Genomic DNA, 24285 nt, shown 5'->3' with positions numbered 1-24285 from the left:
TAGTTTTAGGATAATACTTAACCTAAAGCTGTGCCAGTTCTAACTACAGTGAAAACTTGACATAATACAGCTTGAAATCCTGCTTAGTTAACTGTATCAAGGGAATTTAATTCTCCTAAGGGAAAAAAAAGCCCATAATACAATGATACCCTTGGGCTAATTTTAAAGTTTTTGCTGTCTATACAAATGCTGCCTCCAGCAAACCTATACAATCACGTGTCTCCTAATACTATTGCCCTATTATTATAGTATTTTTTTCCAGCCTTTGGACACTTGAAAAATTACTACAAATTAAACTAGGTAAGGGAGCATAAGAGTAAACAAATTTATTTAACTACTCATCTGTAAAATTCTGAAACTCCCTTTACTTAGTATCTGAGAATTTAACATAAAAAAGGAGAGTAAAGATGTCCATGTCTAACTTTTTGCATTATTATTTCTGATATGGAGAATGGAAGCAAGATAAGAAACATATTTAGAAGTATTTTGCAGTATTCCATCTAAAGATGATGCTGAAGTATGGTGGCGGTGGTAAGAAACAGACCAACTTGAGAGATCACATGAACATACAATCACTTAGACTTGGTGACCGGACATGCATTGAGACAGGACAGGCTGAAGCAAATGCTCAGGGGTGGGGTCCTAGCAAGTAAACTCTGAGGAAAGCTCCCCAGGCAATCCTAAAGTTTCTTCCCATTCTAAATCCCTTCCATATCTAGAAAGGAATGATTCCCTCCCAAAAGAATCTTTCCATTCAGCTTAAAATTCTTGAGTCTACTCAAACTTGCTCTTTCTTTAAATTTAACAGCAAAACTTAAAGGCAAAAATGTACCCCTTAAATACAAAAACTCTATATAGATGCACTAGAGGCAAATCACCAAATTTTTTTTTCAAATTTTTATTTTATATTTTTTTAATCTTTTTTAGTTCTTTTCTCTCTTTTTACAAAGTCACTGCCATTGAAACCAAATTTTAATTGAATATGAACTATACCATCTCCATTCAAAAATTTACAATTTAAAAAGGGATTTTATAGATTTATATAGATGAACATCATTATTATACAGATGAAGACAATGAAGTAGAGAATGGTTCAGTTTTACCATGTGACCCAGAATCAGAAGATTTGAACTTAGGTTTTAGAACTCCTGATTCTGTTTTCTTACACTTTTTAAACTCACTTTATATAAGATACGTAAAATAATGTTTAAAATCAGCTGTATAAAGATTATCCCTACGTTTTATAAATCAAATATTTCAAATGCATTAGGGGATGGTAATTCTACACATATCTTTTTATTAGATAACAAATACCAATAACTTCAAATTACATACCTACAGAAACAGGAATAAAGACTGGGATGGGAGAAGCAAAAGGACCTATAATCTTGAAACTGACATTGCTTATAGCTATCAGTTGCAACTAGTTATCAGTTTTTAAAAACATCACGAAATCAGATTAGAAAGGCACGGTCAATTTGCCCTTGAATGATAGCCATAATATAAACCAATTTCTATACAAATAGCACTGTATATATCATCTGCTTAACCTTATATCTTTTAAGAAAATGATTTCATATCCCTTGTCAAAAATTATTTTAAGTTTACTAAGCAAAAAACAAAGGGATGTGAAAAGCCAAATAATGAATTGCATTAAAAAGTTATCAAATTACCTTATTTAATAAATACGGACTAATTTATAGAAACTGGAAAGTTTTATATTTTACTCCAAAAATAAAATAAGATATGGATAGTGACTATGTTTCTATTAGCCAAAGAAGTAGAAGAGAGCAGAAGATGAGAGGAGACATTCCACTTTGTTCACTGGAGATTTATGCAAATCTGTTGGCTTGCATAAAGCCGTGCTACACTAAGGAGTCCAGTCTAGGACATACCAGAAGCCCAGTCCCACATGTTTCTGATCAAAAACCACCAGAGGCTGCATTTTCCCAAGAGTGCCCTGTGATTAAGGCAGAAAACTCCATAGCTCTAAACTTTAACTGCCAAACTATATACCAAATAAGAAATACTCTGAATTACTTTGTAACCAATGTGATACAGATCATTAATACCAGATGTCTTATTCAACACTAGTGTAATATGTATATTAATATATGTTCTTGTATATTATTCACCCACTGAAGGAAATGGAATGATCCTATGAAGAGGTCATCTTAGCACATAAACTCACAGGTTGGAGATCAAAGCCACAGTGATGACAAAAGGAAATTTTAAAGGCTAATATTGGTAAAAAATGACCTACTTTATAAAAGAAAGAGATTATATATATTTAAAGTACATAGTGTGAAAATACGTACGACAAATGTCTCAGCACTGTTTATTATATTAAAGGCTGGGAACAGCCATAAGGAAGTCATTAAATAAATTATGTTACACCCATACAGTGGAACACTGTGGAGACAGATCACATGCACATGTGATGGAATACCACACAGTTGGATCTACATGTGCTCTTGTGGAACTAGATCCAGGATATACTAAGAGAAGAAAAGTAAAAGGCAGGACAGTATACACAGTATGGGAAGGGAAGGAGGCTTATTTTTAATCAATTAAAGAAAAGGATAATTTTTTTAAATACCTGGTGGTATCTTCTTAGTAATGCCTTTTTTGCTTCTTGGACTTCTTTTTCCAGGTATTATTTTGTCCGTTCCCAAGAAAGCCTGTCCATCTTTGGGGTCTTCACAAGGAGTGTTTTCTGAGTTCTCACTTGCAGCTACCTCACAGCTTGACGTGCAGCTTTCATTATTGTTAAGACTGTCCTGCTCACACACTTTGGGTTTTCCCATTCCGCTGTCTCTGCTGGTCAGACGCTCAGGCCCTTCCCCATCAAGTTGATTTTCATTTTCATCTGATGCAGAAGGCAGGTGTGTTACACTCCTTTCCACACTGTCACCACCAGGATGACACCCATCTTGTGGTTCAATTTGCAGATTGTATGTAGGAGTATCACTGTCATCCATTAGAGCATCCTTTGTCAAACCGTTTAATGTTTCACTAAAGTCCTTCCATGTCTACAAGGACAAAGAGAAAAAAAGCTACTTCATTTTCTAACCTCTGTGGATTCTCCGTGATCTTCGATTTTCCTCTTCTTTTGGGTTGTTTCACTGTAGATAAGGAAGAGAAGGAAATGACTGAAGTTCATTCCTACTCCCCTTTTACCTCTTGCAACCCAATCCCAAACTCAGCTAGTTCTTACTTGAATACAATGGTTCTTACACCTGGCTCCGAGTTAGAATTACCTGGGGAGGCTGCCCAAATTCTATTCTAGACCCACTAAATCAGAATCTCTGAGGATGGAGGCCAGGCCCCTGATATGTGTGTGCGTGTGTGTGTATACACACACACACATACACACATATATATTTTTTAAGTTTTCTAGGTGATTATTCTAATGTGCATCGGTTTGGGACCACTGCCTTAATAAAATTACTGGTTAAATAGGTTATTTGCTAAAATCAATCACTTAGGTTATCCCTGGACACTTATTACACAAGTGAAAGTCCTTTGGCTAAACAGCAGCAATATTTACAAATGAAAAATTTAAAGATTAAAAAAAAAACTGAAAGAGGCACGTAGGGGAAAATTAAGGTAGCATATTTTTACACTATCATCATAATTTTTACATGACAGGATCTTGCTCAGTTGCCCAGTCTGGAGTGCAGTGGTATGATCAAAGCTCACTGTAGCCTTGATTTCCTGGGCTCAAGCAATTCTCCTGTCTCAGTCTGTCAAAGCACTGAGATTACAAGTATGAGCTATTGTGCCCAGCCTATTTATGCTATCATTATATGTTTTGCTTCCTCAAAATAATCCTTTGGGGACCATGATTAACTAACTCTAGGCTATTCAGTACAGAACTGGAAAAATCTAAATCCACTCCAAGGATATAATGTTTTTAAAAGATTTACAAAATATACACTACAGTGGAAATATCCAAAATAAAATAAAAAAAAAAAGATTTACAAAATAGATTGCAAGCCCTTTATCAGCCATCTTTTATCTCCTCTTATCATCTAAAAATACACTACATTTCAAGGAAAATGATGGGTCTGAATCAAATATTCCGGTAATTCTGGAAAAAACTTCAGTGATAGAACTTTTAAAAATTCTTCAAATTCTAAGTAGAAATACTTAATCTTTAGAAACATATAAATAAAATATAATTCTTTAAAAACATGAAAACAAAATACAAAATAAAATATTAACCCTAATCTATTATATATCTCTACTGATCCCATGAAACTGGTAACATCCTCAGTTTTCTTTTCTTTTTTTTGAGCAGAGTCTCACTCTGTTGCCTGGGCTAGAGTGCCATGGCGTCAGCCTAGCTCACAGCAACCTCAGACTCCTGGGCTCAAGCAATCCTCCTGTCTCAGCCTCCCGAGTAGCTGGGACTACAGGCATGCACCACCATGCCAGGCTAATTTCATATATATATATATATATTTTTTTTAGTTGTCCAGCTAATTTCTGTCTATTTTTTCAGTAGAGACAGGGTCTTGCTCTTTCGCAGGCTGGTCTCAATTCCTGAGCTCAAACGATCCGCCCACCTCAGCCTCCCAAGAGTGCTAGGATTACAGGCATAAGCCACCATATGCCTGGCCTGTTTTCTAATTTATGTAATCAAGAGGTATTCTAACATGTATTTGCAGTTGAAAGTATAAGGTTTTACTTTTACCTGCAAAAGATACACAGGTCACATACCAAGGGGTGCAAATGGAAATTACTATAGAGAGCCCAATACTGTAAAATTCACTTCTTGTGTCTCTATCGTGCATCAGAAACTGTGCCAGGAACTTTACACACCTTATTTCTAGTCCTCAAAACAAGCCTATAGAGGGGGTATTTATACTGTGTTTTAGATCGAAAATCTGAAACTCGAAGAGGCAAAATAACTTATCCTGATTTGGGATCCTATGCAATCCAGCATAATGGCTCAGAGCACAGGAAGACCTAGGTTCAAATTCTGGCTCTACCATTTCACAAGCTGTGTGTGCAACCTTAGACAAGTTACTCAGCATCTACAAGCCTCAATTTTCTCATCTGTAAAACTGTAGAATTGTAATACCTAACTTGAAGAGTCATTTTTGAAGCTTAGATAATACTGCATGTAAAGCACTTAGGGGAGAGGTTGGCCTCTAGCAGCTATTCAATAAAAATTATTTTCCAAGAAATCTCACAGATTGACATTAAGCACAGATAGGTTTACTCAAGTGAGTCTCCTTAGCCTTTCTACAGGTTTGGGAACAACTTTTCCATTATGTAGTGGTTCTCAAGGGAAAAAAAGAAAAAAAGGAAAAAAAAGAAACAGCTTTTCCAGACATCCCAGAATCGATCAGGTTCATGTTGAATATTAATTTATGCTGGGGATATCTCATTCAGTCCCTGGAATGCTTAAGTATCCATTCTGAGCACCTTGTTTCAGATAACTAAGATATTTAGCAAGTAGTGATTATGACTCCTTGGTGAGTATAAAATTACAGATCATGTTTGCAGCTTTGTTGAGAGTTATGTGCCAGGCCCCAAGTTAAACTCAGACCAAAACTCAATTCTTACAATTACCTTTACAATTACAATTGCTCTAGCAGATAAGTAATTTTAGTCCTGTTATACTGATGAAGAAACCAAGACTCACCTCAAGTCATTCAGTTTAGAAATAGAATTTAGTAAGTTTAGAAATGGAATTTGGAAAAGTTATAATCCTGAGGCCATCCTCTTAATCACTATGTTCTATGGACAATGGGGAGAGAGTAACTGAATATTTCACTCCAGCTATGTTATGCCACAAGTAAGCATCTACCCTATAGCACAGGACACATCTCTAATAACCAAGAAGTTCAAGCATTTCCAATGAAAATTGTGTCCAAATTAAGAGGTATCATATTTATAAAATATGCACCATATTTAGTTTTAAAATATTTTTATTACTCTCAATCTTATGACAGATTAATATTTCAGTGACTTAGTATGAATACAAAGAATATAAAACTCATTAATAATTTAAAATATTGGTTATATTGAAATATATATTTTAGATATATAGAATAAACTATTATTAAAATTAATTTCACCTTTTAAAAGCTTTTTTAATACACTTACCAGAAAACAAAATTATATATATGGCTCACATATTTCTAATGGACAATGCTGTTCCCTATGACATTGCCTTGACAATGTCAGAGCAGCTAGTATTGGCTCATGGTATATTACTCCATTCCAGATTCTTTACTGATAATACAAGATGTGCTACAGGCATTTTCTGGCTACAGACATTATGATTACTATAGTTAAACAACGTAAATACTTACTGAAGGAAATACATACTATATGGTTTTACAGTTAATTTTTTTTTTTGCTTGAGACAGAGTCTCACTTTGTTGCCCAGGCTAGAGGGAGTGCCATGGCGTCAGCCTAAGTTAATTTGTTTGTATTTGTTTATTTCCAATTTTCAGAATGTAAATCCCAGGGTCATGGTGTCCCTTTTTTTGGGTACTTCCCCATACTCAAAATCTTCATGGCACTTGATAAAAGTTAAATAGTACTGTGATTATAACTAGTAAGATAGCCTTTCAGTAATGTATCTAAATACTTGAATGTCCACCTAAAAGTACAGCACAGAAGCAAATCAGATTATTTTAATATTTCTTTAATAAGAACAGAAAACACAATTTCATAATAAGGAATTAGTTTTTATACAGGAAAGTTCATAGAAGAGAAAATTTATGCTATAAGGTAAGAAAGGAGGATAAAAATGTGACAAAGTATGTAACAAAGCTACAAGAATATAAAAGGAAAATCAAGAAAAATAAATGTGAAGGTAATGATTCTAAGGGATAAAACATAAAATATGGATTTTTCTTTTTGCAGAGAAAGCACTGTTAAAAAAAACGAAATTTACTGAAACTATATGACTCATACACCCTAAACAACCTTGGGGCAGATAAGTTGAATGAAAGGAAACATAATTTGTTTCATTTTCCTCAGTCCTGCCTTTCATAACGGGGCTCAGTTCAAGATAGCTTACACATCTATAAGGCCTTTGAGTTCAAAATCCATTACATAAATGGAAATGACAGGTCAAAAGCCTCATTGTGGCTCTCGCCTGTAATCCTAGCACTCTGGGAGGCCAAGGCGGGTGGATTGTTTGAGCTCAGGAGTTTGAGACCAGTCTGAGCAACAGTAAGACCCCGTCTCCACCAAAAAAATAGAAAGAAATTAGCTGGACAACTAAAAATATATAAAAAAAGGCTGGGCACGGTGGCTCACGCCTGTAATCCTAGCACTCTGGGAGGCTGAGGCAGGCGGATTGCTCGAGGTCAGGAGTTTGAAACCAGCCTGAGCAAGAGCAAGACCCCGTCTCTACTATAAACAGAAAGAAATTAATTAGCCAACTAATATATATAGAAAAAATTATCCGGGCATGGTGGCGCATGCCTGTAGTCCCAGCTACTTGGGAGGCTGAGGCAGGAGGATTGCTTGAGGCCAGGAGTTTGAGGTTGCTGTGAGCTAGGCTGGCGCCACGGCACTCACTCTAGCCTGGGCAACAAAGTGAGACTCTGTCTAAAACAACAAATAAATAAATGAATAAAAAATAAATAAACTGGGGGAAAAACAGTTAACAGACTTATAGGAGATCCACATGTTAGAGGTGGGGAGGAAATAGTATGTTGGGAGCAGGGAGTTGGGAAACATAGAAAAGGTTTAAAATAGCCAACGTGGGAAACTGGAACAATAACTGATTTGGCAACTATGGAATTTAGGGTTTTTCTAACATAGATACAAGACTAACTTCTTGTACCCACATAAGAAAGTCAACATATTGACTTACAGAATCAGAAAACATGAGTTCTAAGGTTATCTTGTCTATTTGGATTCCTAATTTTAACATTTGATGATTCTAGTTTACTTCCCAAGTTCTCTGTCATTTATCTTTTACTGTTTCAAGTATAAAACAAATATCACTTTCTACTAAAATTTTTTAAAAATATCACTTTCTAGTTCATTAGGTATGTCAGTTGCAATCACTTGTTATCTTCTTAAAAAATACTGCTACAGGCAAATTTATACATTTTCTTTTGTCATATTTATTACTGTCTACCTTTCCTTATCTTGAAAAACAATGACATGTTATCTTTTGAATTGTAACATGATATTTCTGCTCCACATCCAGGAAAATACTGGTTTTGAACTATTTGTGCAATACCGGTGCTAATTCTTTCTCTTATCCAGTGCTTTTTGTAACCAAAAGCACATATTTGGCCAGCATAAAAGGTTTAGTATGAGGACATGAAAGAAAGCAAATAAATCTCCTCATGGAGCCTGAACTTTGACTTCAGCAGTTGAGTGCTTTAACTGAGCTAACCAGCTGTCAGTGTAATCAACTGTAACTGCCTACTGTGAAAAAGATACATTTACTAAATATAATAGGGGAAAACAGAGAAATGAAACAACCTGCCCTTAACAGGTATAGACTCTAAATTTGGCTAATAAAAACAAAGTTTATACTCTAGTAGGAAATGAATTATATGTCTACAAACCCTGTCCTAGTCTTCCTCGTCCCCCAAAAATCTTTGCTATAAAGAATGTGATAAATGACAGGCAAGTTCTTTGAGGGTCAGAGGAAGGTTACTTTTACTTGTGGAGAGGTATAATGTGTAAATATTTAAGAATATCCAAATCTACTATACAAAACAAGAGACACACATAAGGAAGAGGGATGAAAATAAGTACAGAGCAAATAGCTTCAGAGGTTAGATACAACTTTAAAAAGTAAATACAGCATATGTGAGCTGTAGCATATGTAAACAGCATATGTAAACATAGATAGAAAAGAAAGAAAGAACCAAGAACCACCAAATATTCATGACACCATAGAGGAGACACCAAATATTCATGAAAGTATTGATATTCATGAGGTATTAAATAGCTCACCGTTGGCAACATCCATTTCTACAACTACATGCTCCTTGCCCAAGAAAACAAATGAAATTGACAGCTGCTTATCACATTAACTGGCAGGCAACAGCATCAGCCAGGTGTTCTTGTCCCTGCATTTCTCAGATAGGCTAAGTAAGTGTTGGCTCCAGGCACTTTCTGTCTGTTGACCTGCCCTGTTCATCCTCAACTCCGGTCCAAACCATCAGCAGGGAATGCTGATATAGCAAAGAGAGGACAAGATAGATGAACACTGTATAACCTAGCTTTGAGGTGGTGTGTTCCTTTCATTCTAAAGTGAATTCTTAAGTGCATAGAGAGGCAATTTCAAGAGAAGAAACAAACATGAGCAAAATTAAAAGGTGAGCAAACACAGTGTATGAACAGCAAATAGTTGGATTTTGGAATATGAGTGCTGAAGGAAAGTAGTAAGCGATGAAACTGATAAATTGGAGTTAGATCATGACAAAGGAATTTAGACCAATGCTTTTCATACTACCTACTGTGAAATAGCAACTTTTTTGTGTTATAAAACACAAACCCAGGCCAGGCGCGGTGGATCATGCCTATAATCCTAGCACTCTGGGAGGCCGAGGTGGGCAGATGGCTCGAGGTCAGGAGTTCGAAACCAGCCTGAGCAAGAGCGAGACTCCATCTCTACTAAAAATAGAAAGAAATTAATTGGCCAACTAAAAATATATAGAAAAAATTACCCAGGCATGGTGGCGCATGCCTGTAGTTGGGAGGCTGAGGCAGGAGGTTCACATGAGCCCAGCCAGGAGTTTGAGGTTGCTGTGAGCTGACGCCACGGCACTCCAGCCAGGGCAACAGAGTGAACAGAGTGAGACTCTGTCTCAAAAAAAAACCAACCAAACAAACAAACCCACAAACCCCAATTCTTAAAATTATTACATTCAGATAAAATTTATTCTCTCAAATCATTATGGAAGTTTCTAAACACTCTGAATTTTTGGAATGATAGCAACGCAGAAAGGTAACAAACAGTTGGTGGACTGTCACTGGACCAAGGACTATAATTTAAGTGGCACTGATTTAAACTTTTTGTGGTTGGGATCAAGCATCCATTAAAGCCTTCCGAATATGGGGGCCAGACTATCAGAATTGTACTTTACACAGTTCTGATGGTAATAAAATGATTAGAGGAGGAGAAATTGGGCTTAAAGCGATAAGTTGTGAGATAAGATCATGATCTAGGATGACAGTGGTGAGAATATAAATGAGAAAGAGTATGGAGGTGGAGTTCACAGCTGGGAGTACTGAGTAAATGTGGAAGGTAAGAGACAGGCAGGAATCCAGGATACCTCTCAAACTTTAATCTTAGAAGCCTGGGAGACAGCAGTGGACTGAAAGAACACAGGAAGAGGAATTATTCCATTTACCAGGCACTTTCTTCCCAGACACTGCTTTGTCAGTTGCCTATTCCAACACCTCCAGATATCTTAATAGGCTCCTCTATCCTCAACTGTCAGTAACAGATACTGGGAGAAAGACTACAGTGGGAGAAAGGTAGAGAGAAGACAAACAGTGATAGCAAAAAATTTGTGCTTAACTCCGTCTTTTGATTTGTGTGTAGAGTCAGTAAATTTGATGACTCTTAGCATATGTAACTGAAAGTTTCATCTTGCTATGTGCAAAGTACTACAGAAGTTAATATAATCCATTTAGAAAGACAGAGAAATACATCTAAAAATTCTGCTTTGGGTCCTCCTAAATAAGTCTCTGCAATCAGAGGACAGCAACTTTACCACTGTACTTATCTTCCTTTACGGCCTTTAAAGTAAGTAAAAAAAAAAAGTATATTGGTACATGGCAAAACAGTGTCCAATTGAGTGTGATAAATGTTTAGGGAATATTTTAAACATTTACTCAAAAAGATTCCAATATTTTATGCATTCATTTAATTTCAGACTAAAAATACTATAAATGCTACATAAGCCTTAATATCTACAATTCAAGAATGAAATTCACATACAGTCCTCAAAAGAAGATGACAGGGTATTTTTTTTTAATTGAAGGAAATCATCAATAAAACAGGCAAATGGTAATGTTACATCTTAATTTTAAAAATTTAGAAATTCGGTGCAGTTTATTACTATTTTCAAGAATATTAAGTGCCCATCATTCTTAAGTATCAGAAGTTCCCTTTCAAAACAACAAACTAAGACGAGAGATAAGATGGAGCAATATAAAGGGAAGTTCTGACTTTGGAGTCAGTGCCTCCTTAGTTCAAATACAGATTCCAATGCCTGCTAGCTGTGTAATCGTAGTCAAATTAGTACAACTCTATGAGCCTTGGATTCTTTGCTGTCAGAATGAAATGAGATAATTTATGAGAAACTGCTAAAGCCATCCATAAAGATAAATTAGGAAAACCCTTATAAAATAGCTCCTGGATGTCAAGACATTCATTATATCATGTGCTCCAATTAAAAAGTCAACTGCATGAACAAATACTTCTTGCCATGTATTCTAAGTAGAAATTTAGTTTTATTTACTCTGCTTAGGACTCCTTGTGATTTCTGAGAATTTACATTTCATCAATTCTGAAAAACAATCAGCAAGTATCTCCTTAAATATTACCTCTCCTTCATTCATGTTGCTCTCTCCTGTAACTCCTGCTAGATAGATGCACATTAGGTTTTCGTACTCTATGATCTACATTAAAGTCTCTTTTATAACTTTTGTGGGGCTTGAATTCAGAATCCAACTGCATGAGTATGTTCCGGTTAACTACTTCTTTCTTCAGCTGTGTATAATCTGCTGCTTAATTCGACCACTCAGTTTATTCCTGTGACTATCTTTTATTTCTAGAAGTCATATATAGTCCTCTTTAAAATGTCTTTGATATATATATTTTTTTGAGACAGAGTCTCTCTTTGTTGCCCAGGCTAGAGTGAGTGCCATGGCGTCAGCCTAGCTCACAGCAACCTCAAACTCCTGGGCTCAAATAATCCTGCTGCCTCAGCCTCCCGAGTAGCTGGGACTACAGGCATGCGCCACCATGCCCTGCTAATTTTTTCTATATATATTAGTTGTCCAATTAATTTCTTTCTATTTATAGTAGAGACGGGGCACAAATTTTAAGGTTTCAAATAATGTCCTTATCTCCCCTCCCCCCACAAGTCTGAGCTTCAAGTGTGACCATCCACCATATGGTGCACATCTCACTCATTATGTATGTATATAGCCACCCCCTTCTCCCCCCTCCCAATTACTATAGTTTCTATGTGTCCACTTAGTTGCTGCTCAGTTAATACCAGTTTGCTGGTGAGTATACAGCACCACCATCTTATAGATAAGCAAACTGAGGCACTAATACTTAAGTAACTCATCCAAGGTCAAACAGTTCTCAGAATTAGGACTCAAACCTAGGCAGACTGCCTCTGATAGGGCAAACTCCACAAATAAGTGGAATATGAGCTAGATGTGGAAGAGTTTAGGAGGAGGAGGAGGGGAATTGTGACAATATTATTTAGCTTTAGAAGAGTCCAATCATAACTTGAGGCAATGCCTAATACAGAATCTATACTAAAATATTTTCAGAGACCTACCATTCATTCATTCATTCATTCATTCATTCGTTCATTCATTCATTCATTCATTTACTGAGACAGAGTCTCACTCTGTTGCTGGGGCTAGAGTGCCCTGGCCTCAGCCTAGCTCACAGCAATCTCAAACTCCCAGGCTAAAGTGATCCTTCTGCCTCAGCCTCCCAAGTAACTGGGACTACAGGCATGTGCCACCATGCCCGGGTAGTTTTCTTTTTCTGTGTATATTTTTAGTGGTCCAGCTAATTTCTATTTTTAGTAGTGTTGGGGTCTCACTCTTGTTCAGGCTGGTCTCAAATTCCTGAGTTCAAACAATTCACCTGCCTTGGCCTTCAAGAGTGCTAGGATTACAGGTGTGAGCCACCAGGCCAGCAAGAGACTTACTTTTTAAATAAGCATTGTAATTTTGGGGGGTATCCAGCGGACACTGGATCAAATTTGCTTATTAGAGTTTTTCTCAGGTTATTTCATGCATGTATATTATTTTCCATTTAGAATTCAACTGTTTGAAGCAAGAAAATTCCTTACCACAACACAGCACATAAAAGGTAATTAATGCTTGTCCAACTGAACTATAATACTAAGTCTTTCCTTCACTACCTCTTACCTAAAGAAACAGATTTAGAAAAAATGGTTATATCATTTAAGACGATGTTTAAAATTGACTTTAAAAAAAACCCACAAACATTATCTGGTAGGAAACAGAAATAGGGGAAACTAGAGAACAGAGAATATTTTTGTCAACAAAAGATAAATATGATAAGGACAAGTCAGCAAATTCCAAAAAAGCAGGATGAATTAGTAAAAAAGCAAATGAATTAAATTAATGAGTCATTCTACTTTCTGACATAGCAATGTGGAAAAATTGTGAGTCTGTAATTACAAATCCTTGTTGCTCATAATATGCAAATTAAAGGATAAAGTTTAAATATTCAAAGAAAATATCAAAGAACTGTTTTAGTTCTTTTCTAGAATGGAATTAGGCCAGGGTCAAATTAATTTTTCCAACTACAATTCTACTTGAAAAGTTCACCTTCTCAAGCTCATGATTAGGTTTTTCCATTCTAGAAAAATACCAAAGATAATTCCATGCCCACAAAAAGGACAAAATGAAAACCTATAAAACAAATGAAATAAAACTGGTTCAAGTAAGAATTATGACTAGCTTTACTGAAATTAAGAAAATGCATTATTTTACTAATAGGACACTCCTGAAATTTAAAGGTAAAAGACTAAAATAATCATAGAGCAACGCCAAATTCCAAGTGAAAGTAGAAACATATTTTGAATAACAGGTATAAAAGAGCATAGGTAGTACAAGACATCATCTAGACTAGTGAGTTTCAGAGGTAACTTTATTTCAAAATTCAGTTCTAAAGAGCCCCAAAGGATGGTTAGAGGGCCCAGAAAGAAAACTGGAATAAGATGGTAAACACAGGAAAGAGGCTATACAGGTTATAAACATAGGGGGCTAGAGGAAGGATACACTGTGGGTTGACATGTGGGGAGAACAACAAGTCATAGTAACAGTACAACAGGATTTGGCTGTACTGCTTAAACTTTTATTTCAGAAAAATTATCAATTCTGAAGATTTTTTTTTTACCACAAAAACATTTTCACCTGAATGATTTCCTTAGTACATGGTTCTTTTCCTCACTGAAATAAAAGATGTCCACCTTAGTAATCTTCAACAAAGGCATAATTGGCAATGACCTATCAAAAACTAAAAAAAGGAGGGCAGGATAGTTTCTAAAAACATAAAAACAGGCCTGGCGAGGTGGGTCACGGCTGTAATCCTAGCTCTCTGGGAGGCCAAGGCGGGAGGATCGCTCAAGGTCAGGAGTTTGAAACCAGCCTGAGCAAGAGCCAGACCCCATCTCTACTATAAATAGAAAGAAATTAATTGGCCAACTACAAATATATAGAAAAATTAGCCGGGCATGGTGGTGCATGCCTATAATCTCAGCTACTCAGGAGGCTAAGGCAGAAGGATTGCTTGAGGCCAGGAGTTTGAGGTTGCTGTGAGCTAGGCTGACGCCACAGCACTCTAGCCTGGGCAACAAAGTGAGACTCTGTCTCAATAAAAAAAACAAAACCATAAAAACCTAATTTAATATGTAAAACTTTTAAAAGTAAAAACATGTTAGAACAAGACTTCTAAATGTTTCCACTCTGATACTTGCCTGAATTTTGAAGGCCAAGTTTCCATGGATTCCTAAGGGCAAAATTAATACTCTTTATCAAACACTTAGTGAGTACCTACTAAGTACATACCACTAGGCTCACCACAGTGCATGTGTGTGAGGGGGAAGTGGGCAGAGAATACAAAGAATTAAGAAGTTTAATTTGTGCCCTGGAGTACGGTATTTTAAAAAAACAAAAGCACATATACAAGAAACAACAGTATAAGACGCAATCCTTTAGTAAGGATTGAGAGTAAGGGAAAAGAAAAAAGTGATAAGGGCCAGGCACGGTGGCTCACACCTATAATTGTCACACTCTGGAAGGCCGAGGCGGGCGGATCATTTGAGCTCAGGAGCTGGAGACCAGCCTGAGCAAGAGGGAGACCCTATCTCTACCAAAATAGAAAAAATTAGCCGGGCATGGTGGCAAATGCCTGTAGTCCCAGCTACTTGGGAGGCTGAGGCAGTAGGATTGCTTGAGCCCAGGAGTTTGAGGTTGCTGTGAGCTAGGCTGACGCCACGGCACTCTAGCCCAGGCGACAGAGTGAGACTCTGTCTCAGGAAAAAAAAAAAAGTGATAAAAAGCATAAGAAAAATAACATGGACTACAAATAAGGAAAGCTGCATTCTAATCCAAGCTCTGTTAGTAATTTGTTTGAAAAGCTTGGGCAAGACACTTATCTCCTGGGTACTTTAATTTCTTCAGCAATAAAATCAGGAGATTGGATACAGGTATCTTTAAGGGCCCTTTCAATTAAAAGTATTTATGCCACTATTTTTCTTGAATGCGTACATTAAAAGAAATAATTACGGTGGTTCTTAAGCGCTGACATATTATCTTATAATTTCACCTAAAGGTGTAAAAACAGAATTTTTATGTGCTTATAACTCTAACAAAACTATTAAACCAAGTTTAAATTAATATGAGCAATAAAAACACCAAATAAATTAAAATAACATTAATTTAGCATGATGCTGCTCTGTAAAAATTAAAGGTCAATTCACAAATTGACCATGGTATAAACAGTGACTACACAGGTTCTTTTGAGTTCAGCACCCCTACTTATCATGGGTACATGCTGCCCCAACTCCCCTACCATTTTTCTCTATTGACTACTCAGAAATCTGTAACCTTAGGAAATACCACATGAGAATGTTGTTTTAGGGTGTCAGTCTTGATCTTGAATAAATTTTCTATTGTTTTCTTTTGGCATAAGTTACTTTTACTTAATTGAAATGAAAATGGGGAATTAAAAAATTCTAATTAGTTACTTTTCTTTTTGTACTTCTCTGTATTTTATGCAGTTTTATGATAAATATTCATTTTTTCCAATTGTGTTTTAGTAACAGCTTCGAGATATAATTCATATACAATTCACCCATTTAAAATGTACAATTCAATGGTTTTTAATGTATATTCACAAAGTTGTGGACAACTATCATAACAATCTATTCTAGAACATGTTACCCAGATACTACTCACTAGTAGTCACTTCCCATTCTCCTGTGCCCCCACCCCGGCCTTAGGCAACTATTCAAACTACTAATCCACTTTCTGTCTCTATGGATTTACCTATTCTGGACATTTCATATAAATGGAATCTTGCAAAAGTGTAACTGGATTCTTTCACTTAGCATATTTTCAGGGTACATCTACGTTGTACTATATATCAATACTTCATTTCTTTTTATTGCCAAATAATATTCCATTGCATAAATATACCATATTTTATTTATCCACTCATCAATTAATTGACATTTGGGTTATTTCTACTTTTTTCCCCCCAAGAGACACAGTCTCGCTATGTCACCCAGGCTAGAGTGCAGTGGCACAGCCATTGCTCACTGCAGCCTAGAATTCCTGAGCTCAAGTGGGATCCTCCTGCCTCCATCTCCTGAGCAAATGGGACTAGAGGTGCTCAGCACCACAGCTGGCTAATTTTTTTATTTTTTGTAGAGATGGGGTCTCACTATGTTACCCAGGCTGGTCTTGAACTCCTGGTGTCAACTGAGCCTCCCACCTCAGCCTCTCAAAATGCTGGGATTACAGATGTGAGCCACTGAGCCTAGCCTATGTTTGTAATAGGGAAGAAAAAAAGGAAAGAGGGAAAGAATAAGATTTGTACTCCTACCCCACCCTTCAAGTTTATAATAAAATATGACCTATTCTGACCTATCAGCTTTCCATGGAAAAAATTTAAAAGGTGAGGGAAGGCAGATATTTTGAGTATATTTTTTCACTTACTCTGAAAAGCAAGAAGAAAATGGAAACTCTCTACCAAAAGCTATAGAGAGTACATGGCTTTATACATAGTGTTAAAGAAGTACATGGAAGCTTTAGTTATAAAACAGACATTCTTACAGTATGTTTCCTCAGCCTAAATAAGGGTTCCTGGAGCAGATTTTTTGCTGTTTTTTTTGCACACAGAGGAATACTCCTTGAGGCTTTCAGGGAATGCCAGCCACACACAAAGGTCAAAGCCCTGTTGGCATTCACTTAGCAATCCCTGTTTTTTCCTCAGGTACACAGCTGAGAAAGGAGGGATAAAAAAAGCCTGTAGTCATCAAAATGTATCAAGCTACAATCAACCAAGAGGCCACCAGAAGAATAACTAACCTCTGGAATTAAATGCTCTTTTACTTTAGGTTATTCTGAAATAGATCTTTCTCTGGCTAGTGAAAAGATGAGCTTTGGTGACTATACAACCTATCAGATGAATTTTGAAGCTAACATTCAAATGCAACACTAATAAGACAAACTATCTTTTCCTAGTCACAAAATATTTATTATATGATCAAAATAGGGAAGACACCTGACATTACTTCTAATTTTGGCTCTTTTCAGTGCTTACCTAGCGCTACAGAAACACCCTAATTGGCATGGCAATAAACTTCACAACATTTTTTTTTAAATAGTTGGAACAAAAAGAATCTAGGGATTACTTTGTAAATTGCTGAAAATAATGCCTGATGATGGCTGAGTTGGAGTTAAGGTGTCATAAACAGGTATAAATAATGACTTTTTCAGGAAACTGAAGTTCATAATATTCTAATCAGCATAATTTGTACAAACTTCCACTCTTCATCTGAGTTGAAGCTGAGGGAGCAAATCGTGTTGGTTACTTTGTATGAATCCTTAAAAGACTCAATTTAAGTAAACCTTTTTCATGTTTCACAGGTGGAAAAAAAATCTAAAATAATCTTCATTGCTTCATAGGTAAAAATAAAAAAAACTCCACTAGCCTTCAATAAATAAAACACATTTTCACAAAAATAAATCCTCATTGAAAAATCTTAGGCAATATTTTTCAATTTATGTAAAAGTTCTTAAGATTTTCTTGTATAATGGTTATAATTCGTGCAGAAGAAAGACAAACGAGCAGGGACAATGCATACATAAAATCAAAATATAAGCAGTATCCTCTCAAATACCCAAGAACAGTAGCATTTTATCCTATCATAAAATTCACAAATTTTAAGAAAATTATTTTATTTATTTACTTATTTATTTATTTTTTGAGATAGAGTCTCACTTTGTTGCCCAGGCTAGAGTGAGTGCCATGGCGTCAGCCTAGCTCACAGCAACCTCCAACTCCTGGGTTAAAGCAATCCTACTGCCTCAGCCTCCCGAGTAGCTGGGACTACAGGCATGCGCCACCATGCCCGGCTAATTTTTTCTATATATATATTAGTTGGCCAATTAATTTCTGTCTCTTTATAGTAGAGACGGGGGTCTCGCTCTTGCTCAGGCTGGATTCGAACTCCTGACCTGGAGCAATCCACCCACCTCTGCCTCCAGAGTGCTAGGATTACAGGTGTGAGCCACCGCGCCCGGCCGAAAATTATTTATTTCAAAATTTATAATATAAAAAGTATTTTTTCAGACCCTTTAGAATAAATTATTTTAAAAAAATTTTCTTTTCTTTCTTTCTTTTTTGTTTGTTTGTTTTTTGTTTTTGAGACAGGATCTCACTCTATTGCACAGGCTGGAGTACAGTGGCCAAATCATAGTTCACTGCAGCTTTGAATGCCTGGGCTCTACAAAAAGTATTTTTAAAGGTTACTTTGTCTTCATTCAAGTTAGAAAACCACAGCCACCTAATTCACTGAGTTTTCAAAATGCAGCTAACATAGAAACAAAATTTAATTATTTAATCAGGTAGTGGTTTTTCAGGAAAAACAGGGCAACTATTCTCATAAGAGAATTTAATAGATGTGACAATTACAAAACAATATTAATTCCTATAATCACCTAGATACTATCAATTTAAATGTCAAAAAAGGTGACTAACGGGGTATGGTGGCATGAGTTTGTAGTCCCAGCTGAGGCAAGAGGCTCACTTGAACCCAGGAGTTCAAAGCCAGACTGGGCAACATGGTAAAATCCCATCTCTATTTTAAATAAATTAATAAGGGTGACTAAATTTACCACAAATTATTTCAGAATTCTTCCTAGAGAATCTAAAAGGAAAAATAATATTGAATTGTCAGTATTTTGACAGGTACACACTGTCTTTCCTTTCCACATAGCTAATGATGATGAAAAACTGAAGTCCTAAGACACGGCAGGGTTAGGTGGTATAATGGCAAAAAGTTTCTATCTCCACACATCTTAAAGAGCAGAATGTCAAAACTCAGACAAAAACAACTGAAGAAATCTCAAGCTATTGTAAGACTTCAGAATTCTCTAAATGATGAATTTCTTTGAAGAATATTACAAATAAATTATTTCAAATGTTTGAAAAACAAAGTATTCCCTGGTTAAAAAGAAATATAATTTCCCCTATGGGAATGATTCCAAAATAAAGGAAAACCTGCATTCATGTGAATCTTGAAGGTCCTAAACTAGAGAGGATGGTACATAACAGTATGAAGAAATATATAATAAGTTAGAATTTCTCAATAAGCACATAATCCTTTTAGAGGCCACTTAAACCTTATTGGGGTTTTTTTAAAAATTGAAAACTGCCTGATTATCAATTACTCTTCCTCAAATACCTAAAATAAATTTGCTAAGACTAATTTGTTAGAACCAAACAATGCATTTTCTTTCTTATTCAACTAAAATGGTGCCAATAGACAGCAATCTAGTTTGTTTTTTTTTTTTTTTTTTTGAGACAGAGTCTCACTTTGTTGCCCAGGCTAGAGTGAGTGCCATGGCGTCAGCCTAGCTCACAGCAACCTCAAACTCCTGGGCTCAAGCAATCCTCCTGCCTCAGCCTCCCAAGTAGCTGGGACTACAGGCATGCGCCACCATGCCCGGCTAATTTTTTCTATATATATTAGTTGTCCAATTAATTCCTTTCTATTTATAGTAGAGACGGGGTCTCGCTCTTGCTCAGGGTGGTTTCGAACTCCTGACCTTGAGCAATCCGCCCGCCTCAGCCTCCCAGAGTGCTAGGATTACAGGCATGAGACACCGCGCCCGGCCAGCAATCTAGTTTTAAATATAGTGAAAACTCTGTTATTTTCCTATAGAATGTGCACATCTCTCTCATGAAACAAGCAACACCCAATAACTGTATCCCTTCCCCCACTGTTTTTGATCCTCTAATACTCCATATAATACCTACACCATGCCAGGTCTATAATGATTAGATTTTACATTGGGAGTTTGTTTACTGATCAGGTAATTTAAAATTTCTTTATATAATACCAAAAAGGTTGGGAAGAGGGCAGGTTTCTCATATTAAATTACACTGAATATTAATTAGGCCATCAGGCTAATTTTGACATTAAATGTAAATGTAGCACACTATAGCTAAAGTTAGGGAAGTTTATTAGAGCACAAGGGTCAAGGTAGAAACAATGATGGATCTGACTAATCCTCACTGAACACAGCTGGCTTCAGAGTTATCTTTCAGTTATATCAGCTCTGAATCAGGGATGGTTCCATGCAAATCACCACCCCTGTTGCAAAAATAACTTAAAGCAGTAACTTTATAAAAAACTGCCATATTTCCTTTAAAATTCTCCCTAAAGCACCACATACAAGTTACTCTTTTGCTCTACTCAGGTTCCCAGTGTTCTAGAGCCATAAAACATACACTTTCCCTTTCTAAACTTTGCTAAAAGATTTTATCTTTTCTTCGATAAGAAACACCATGATATAAACATTTACAAAACTTTTAACCATACCTGAAACTGATTCAGAAAATAAGTCTGTACTCTACCTGTTCACAATAAAGTTCAATCTTCTTGTTTGTAGGTCAAGTTCTCCCTATGTAAGGCGGAAAGATTTTGTAGACAAAGACTCACACAATGCTTTGACACACTGTTGACACGCAAATGTAAATAACTGTAACAATGACACCTCAGGAAATGACTGAGCACTCTATTCATCTTATGATTCTCACTAAACAAACACAGGGCACCAGTGCAGACAAAACAAGCATGGAGCTCAATGTTAACACAGTCAACACTAACAGGAAGAGACTTCTTGGAACTCTCTTCCTGCATAGGAACTTCTCAATTTGAATATCACAGCACTACAGGATGAGGAGTTTTAAATTTACTCCATAGAATCAGACTCTCAGGGTAGAAAGGTATCATAAACATTACATGGCAATTCTATAGCTACATGGCTGCTCAAAAAGGTAGCTGTTAGCTACATGTGTCTACTGAGCACTTGAAATGTGGCTAATCCAATTTGAGATGTGCTCTAAGTATAAAATTCACACCAGATTCTGTAGAATTAATATGAAATAATGTAAAATATCTCATTAACTTTTAAAATTGATTTCATGATGAAATGACATATATAGGATTAAATAAAATATATTATTAAGATTAACTTTATCTGTCTCTTTTTACTTTGTTAAGGTAACTACTAGAAAATTTTAAATTACTTAAGTGGCTTCTATTACATTTCTGTTGAACAGTGCTGCTGTAGTCATACGGCCTTAATTCTGATAGCAAACAAGAATTATCACTTGGCATTTCCCAATTGTCGTTTAAAAGCCAAAATAAAAAAGCAGTATTTTCCCTTCTCCACTAATTTAGATACCTTAATAAGAAAAATAACTTTAAAAGATTATAAAAATCATCAGCAGAATCACTTCATTCTGGCATCACTTTGAAGAAAGATTACTTCAAAAAGGCAAAAATAGCATAGGATACAAAACCACACCTCTTAATAAGATGGAAATACTGTACACTAAGTTCTTCTAATAAAGCAAATCTAAATATTGATTATAAGGTTCATCTTTAAAGTGAAATGGACATTTCTTTCGCTTCCAGCACCTGGGACTTCAGAAAAATAAGATGTAGAAGATTCTATTATTCAAGCACCTTTACCCACAAACAAGTGAATCATTAACACTATAAAAAGGGGAATAATTATAACCTAATTCTCTTTCCCAAAACCAAAAGAAAATAATACCACTCAAAAGCAAAATAAAAAACGACATCAGTTTCTCTAGAACAGAGTAGGCTAACTTTGGTCCAGACATTATGAAATTAGAAGGGGTATTTTACTGGGTTTTTTTTTTTTTTACCACAATGTTTTTAAAAAGTATATATATATTTTTTATTTTCATTTTTTTTGAGGCAGAGTCTCACTCTGTTGCCCAGGCTAGAATGCAGTGGCATCAGCCGAGTTCACAGCATCCTCAAACTCCTGGGCTCAAGCGAGAGTAACTAGGACTACAGGCATGTGCCACCATGCCCAGCTAATTTTTTCTATATATATTTTTAGTTGGCCAATTAATTTCTATTTTTAGTAGAGACAGGGGGTCTCATTCTTGCTCAGGTTGGTCTCAATCTCTTGACCTTGAGCAATCCTCTGGCCTAGGCCTCCCACAGTGCTAAGATCACAGGTGTGAGCCACCACACCCGGCCAAAAAAGTATATTTTAAAAGCGAGACGTTCAACAACACATTTCTATGGGTGAATCATGTCCTCTCTCTACCATAAAGCATCATTCTGTTTTATTTGATTTTAAAGTATTTATGCTTCCAGGGCTCTTGGGGAAAAAATCCAGTGTATTTCTGAATATATGAAAATGTTTTTTAAGGTGAGGAAGCTCAGTAAAGGATGCTGGGGGGCCTTTCTCAGGTGTTTAGAGGATGGAAAACTCACTTCTGGAAAATTATCAACGAAGAAACTATTTTTAAAAGGATTTAAGGACATTAAGAGCAATGAGTGAGTCCCCAGGGCTTCTACAACAGATAGCTTTTGTGGTGCCCTAACAAACTTATTATACAAAAAAGACCAAGCATGTCTGTCAATTCTTTATCTGTTTGAGTTTCATCAGCTGAGTATAATCTTCAGACTATTTGTTAGGTAATACATTCCTTAGAAACCTTTCCTTGTGCACTTAAATGCCAAGCTCAATTACGTTCCCAGTAGAGTAAGCAGAAAGGATTGTACATATTTTAAAACAGGGAGTTGATTGGCTGCAGGTTCCTGCCTTCGTAGAAAGGATAATGGGTAAAGCTTTCTTAGTATGATTGTCAAACACAGTGATTTCTTTTAAAATCACTCTCAAAGAATCGGGTCTTCTAGCATTGTCCAATAGGTAAAAAGACTGCCAAAATTTCCATTACTGCATCCTATTTTTAGTCTTTGGGATTGCTTTTTAAATCGCATTCCACAGTACAATGTGTTTGACTAAGTTTATACAGGGGATAAAATAAGCATTCAAAGGTCTTAATTTTTTTACGTTTAGCAAGGAATTTTAAACTTCTACATCTTAATTTTGTAATCTTAATTTTAAGTGTTTCAAACACAAATTAAAAATGAAAAATTAAAGTAAATATTGGCCCAGAAGGAGCAACGAAAGAGAGACACCAGTTGGATTTTGACAACCAAAGTGGTAATGGTGGGGGGACCAGGCACGAGGGGAAAATGAACACCACCCACAAGGGTGGAGAGACCGAGCTGTGGGCAACAGGACAGGACAGAACAGAATAGAATAGAGACACAGGGGCAGCCGCAGGCTGCTCAGGGAGCCGGATGAGGAACGACTTCTGGCGCTAGTCCCCTAGGGAGGGAGAAATTGGCGCGATGCACAGGTATAGGCGACCCGCCGTGGCTGGAGAAAAGAGAGGAAAACAGGAGACCCAAGAGGGGGCGGAGGTGAGGGAACCCGACTACACCTAACCGAGAAGGCAGAGGCGGCGCTGCTGGAGGAGGACAGCACAGGGGGAGGAGCGAGGGGCTCCCGAAAGGCTTTCTGTCCCCGCCGCGAGCCGGCGGTCCCCCGCATTCCGCTCTTCGTCTCCTCACCTGGGAATCGGAGGCGAAAGGAGGGCTACCGCTGGGCGCCAGGTCTCTTTCCAGTCCCACTCTCTGACATGGCGGCCGACGTGCTGTCACAGAGCTTGCTCGGGTCTCCCGCGGCTCCCGTGGAGGAGACACCTCTAGCCTTTCCGCCCCGCCTCCCTCTGCGCACCCCTCGCGACTGGCCGGCTGGCGGCAGGCGGCCCGCGACCGCGGAGCATAGAGCACGAGCGGCTAGAGAGGAAGCGCAGAGAGCGGACAACCATAGAGTGCGAGCCCGGACACAACCCGGATGGTCTGTCTCTCTCCTCATTAGGCCACTCACGATCCTTGGGCCCTGAGCCAGGACGGAAGC

At 37.0% G+C, this 24285-nt stretch overlaps 1 protein-coding gene across 3 annotated transcripts in view; it reads right to left on the bottom strand.

The window, feature by feature from the left end:
• Positions 1-24265, bottom strand: part of CNST (consortin, connexin sorting protein) — a 76301-nt gene extending 52036 nt beyond the window's left edge. The window contains exons 1-2 of one of the 3 annotated variants that reach the window (XM_012751305.2): positions 23937-24265; positions 2600-3125 (exon numbers count right to left, since the gene is read on the bottom strand). In XM_012751305.2, the coding sequence (XP_012606759.1) occupies positions 2600-2981 (382 nt within the window). In that variant the 5' untranslated portion in view covers positions 2982-3125; positions 23937-24265. Of the gene's footprint in view, positions 1-2599; positions 3126-20881; positions 21872-23936 lie in introns of those variants that run through there. The other 2 variants (XM_012751307.3, XM_012751306.3) reach the window with 2 other exon arrangements.
• Positions 24266-24285: the final 20 nt, after the last annotated feature.

Source organism: Microcebus murinus, chromosome 19 (genome assembly GCF_040939455.1).
Source record: "Microcebus murinus isolate Inina chromosome 19, M.murinus_Inina_mat1.0, whole genome shotgun sequence".
NCBI classification, from domain to species: domain Eukaryota; kingdom Metazoa; phylum Chordata; class Mammalia; order Primates; family Cheirogaleidae; genus Microcebus; species Microcebus murinus.
The sequence above is the reverse complement of the archived record's forward strand: the minus strand, read 5'-3'. Positions and strand labels throughout refer to the sequence as shown.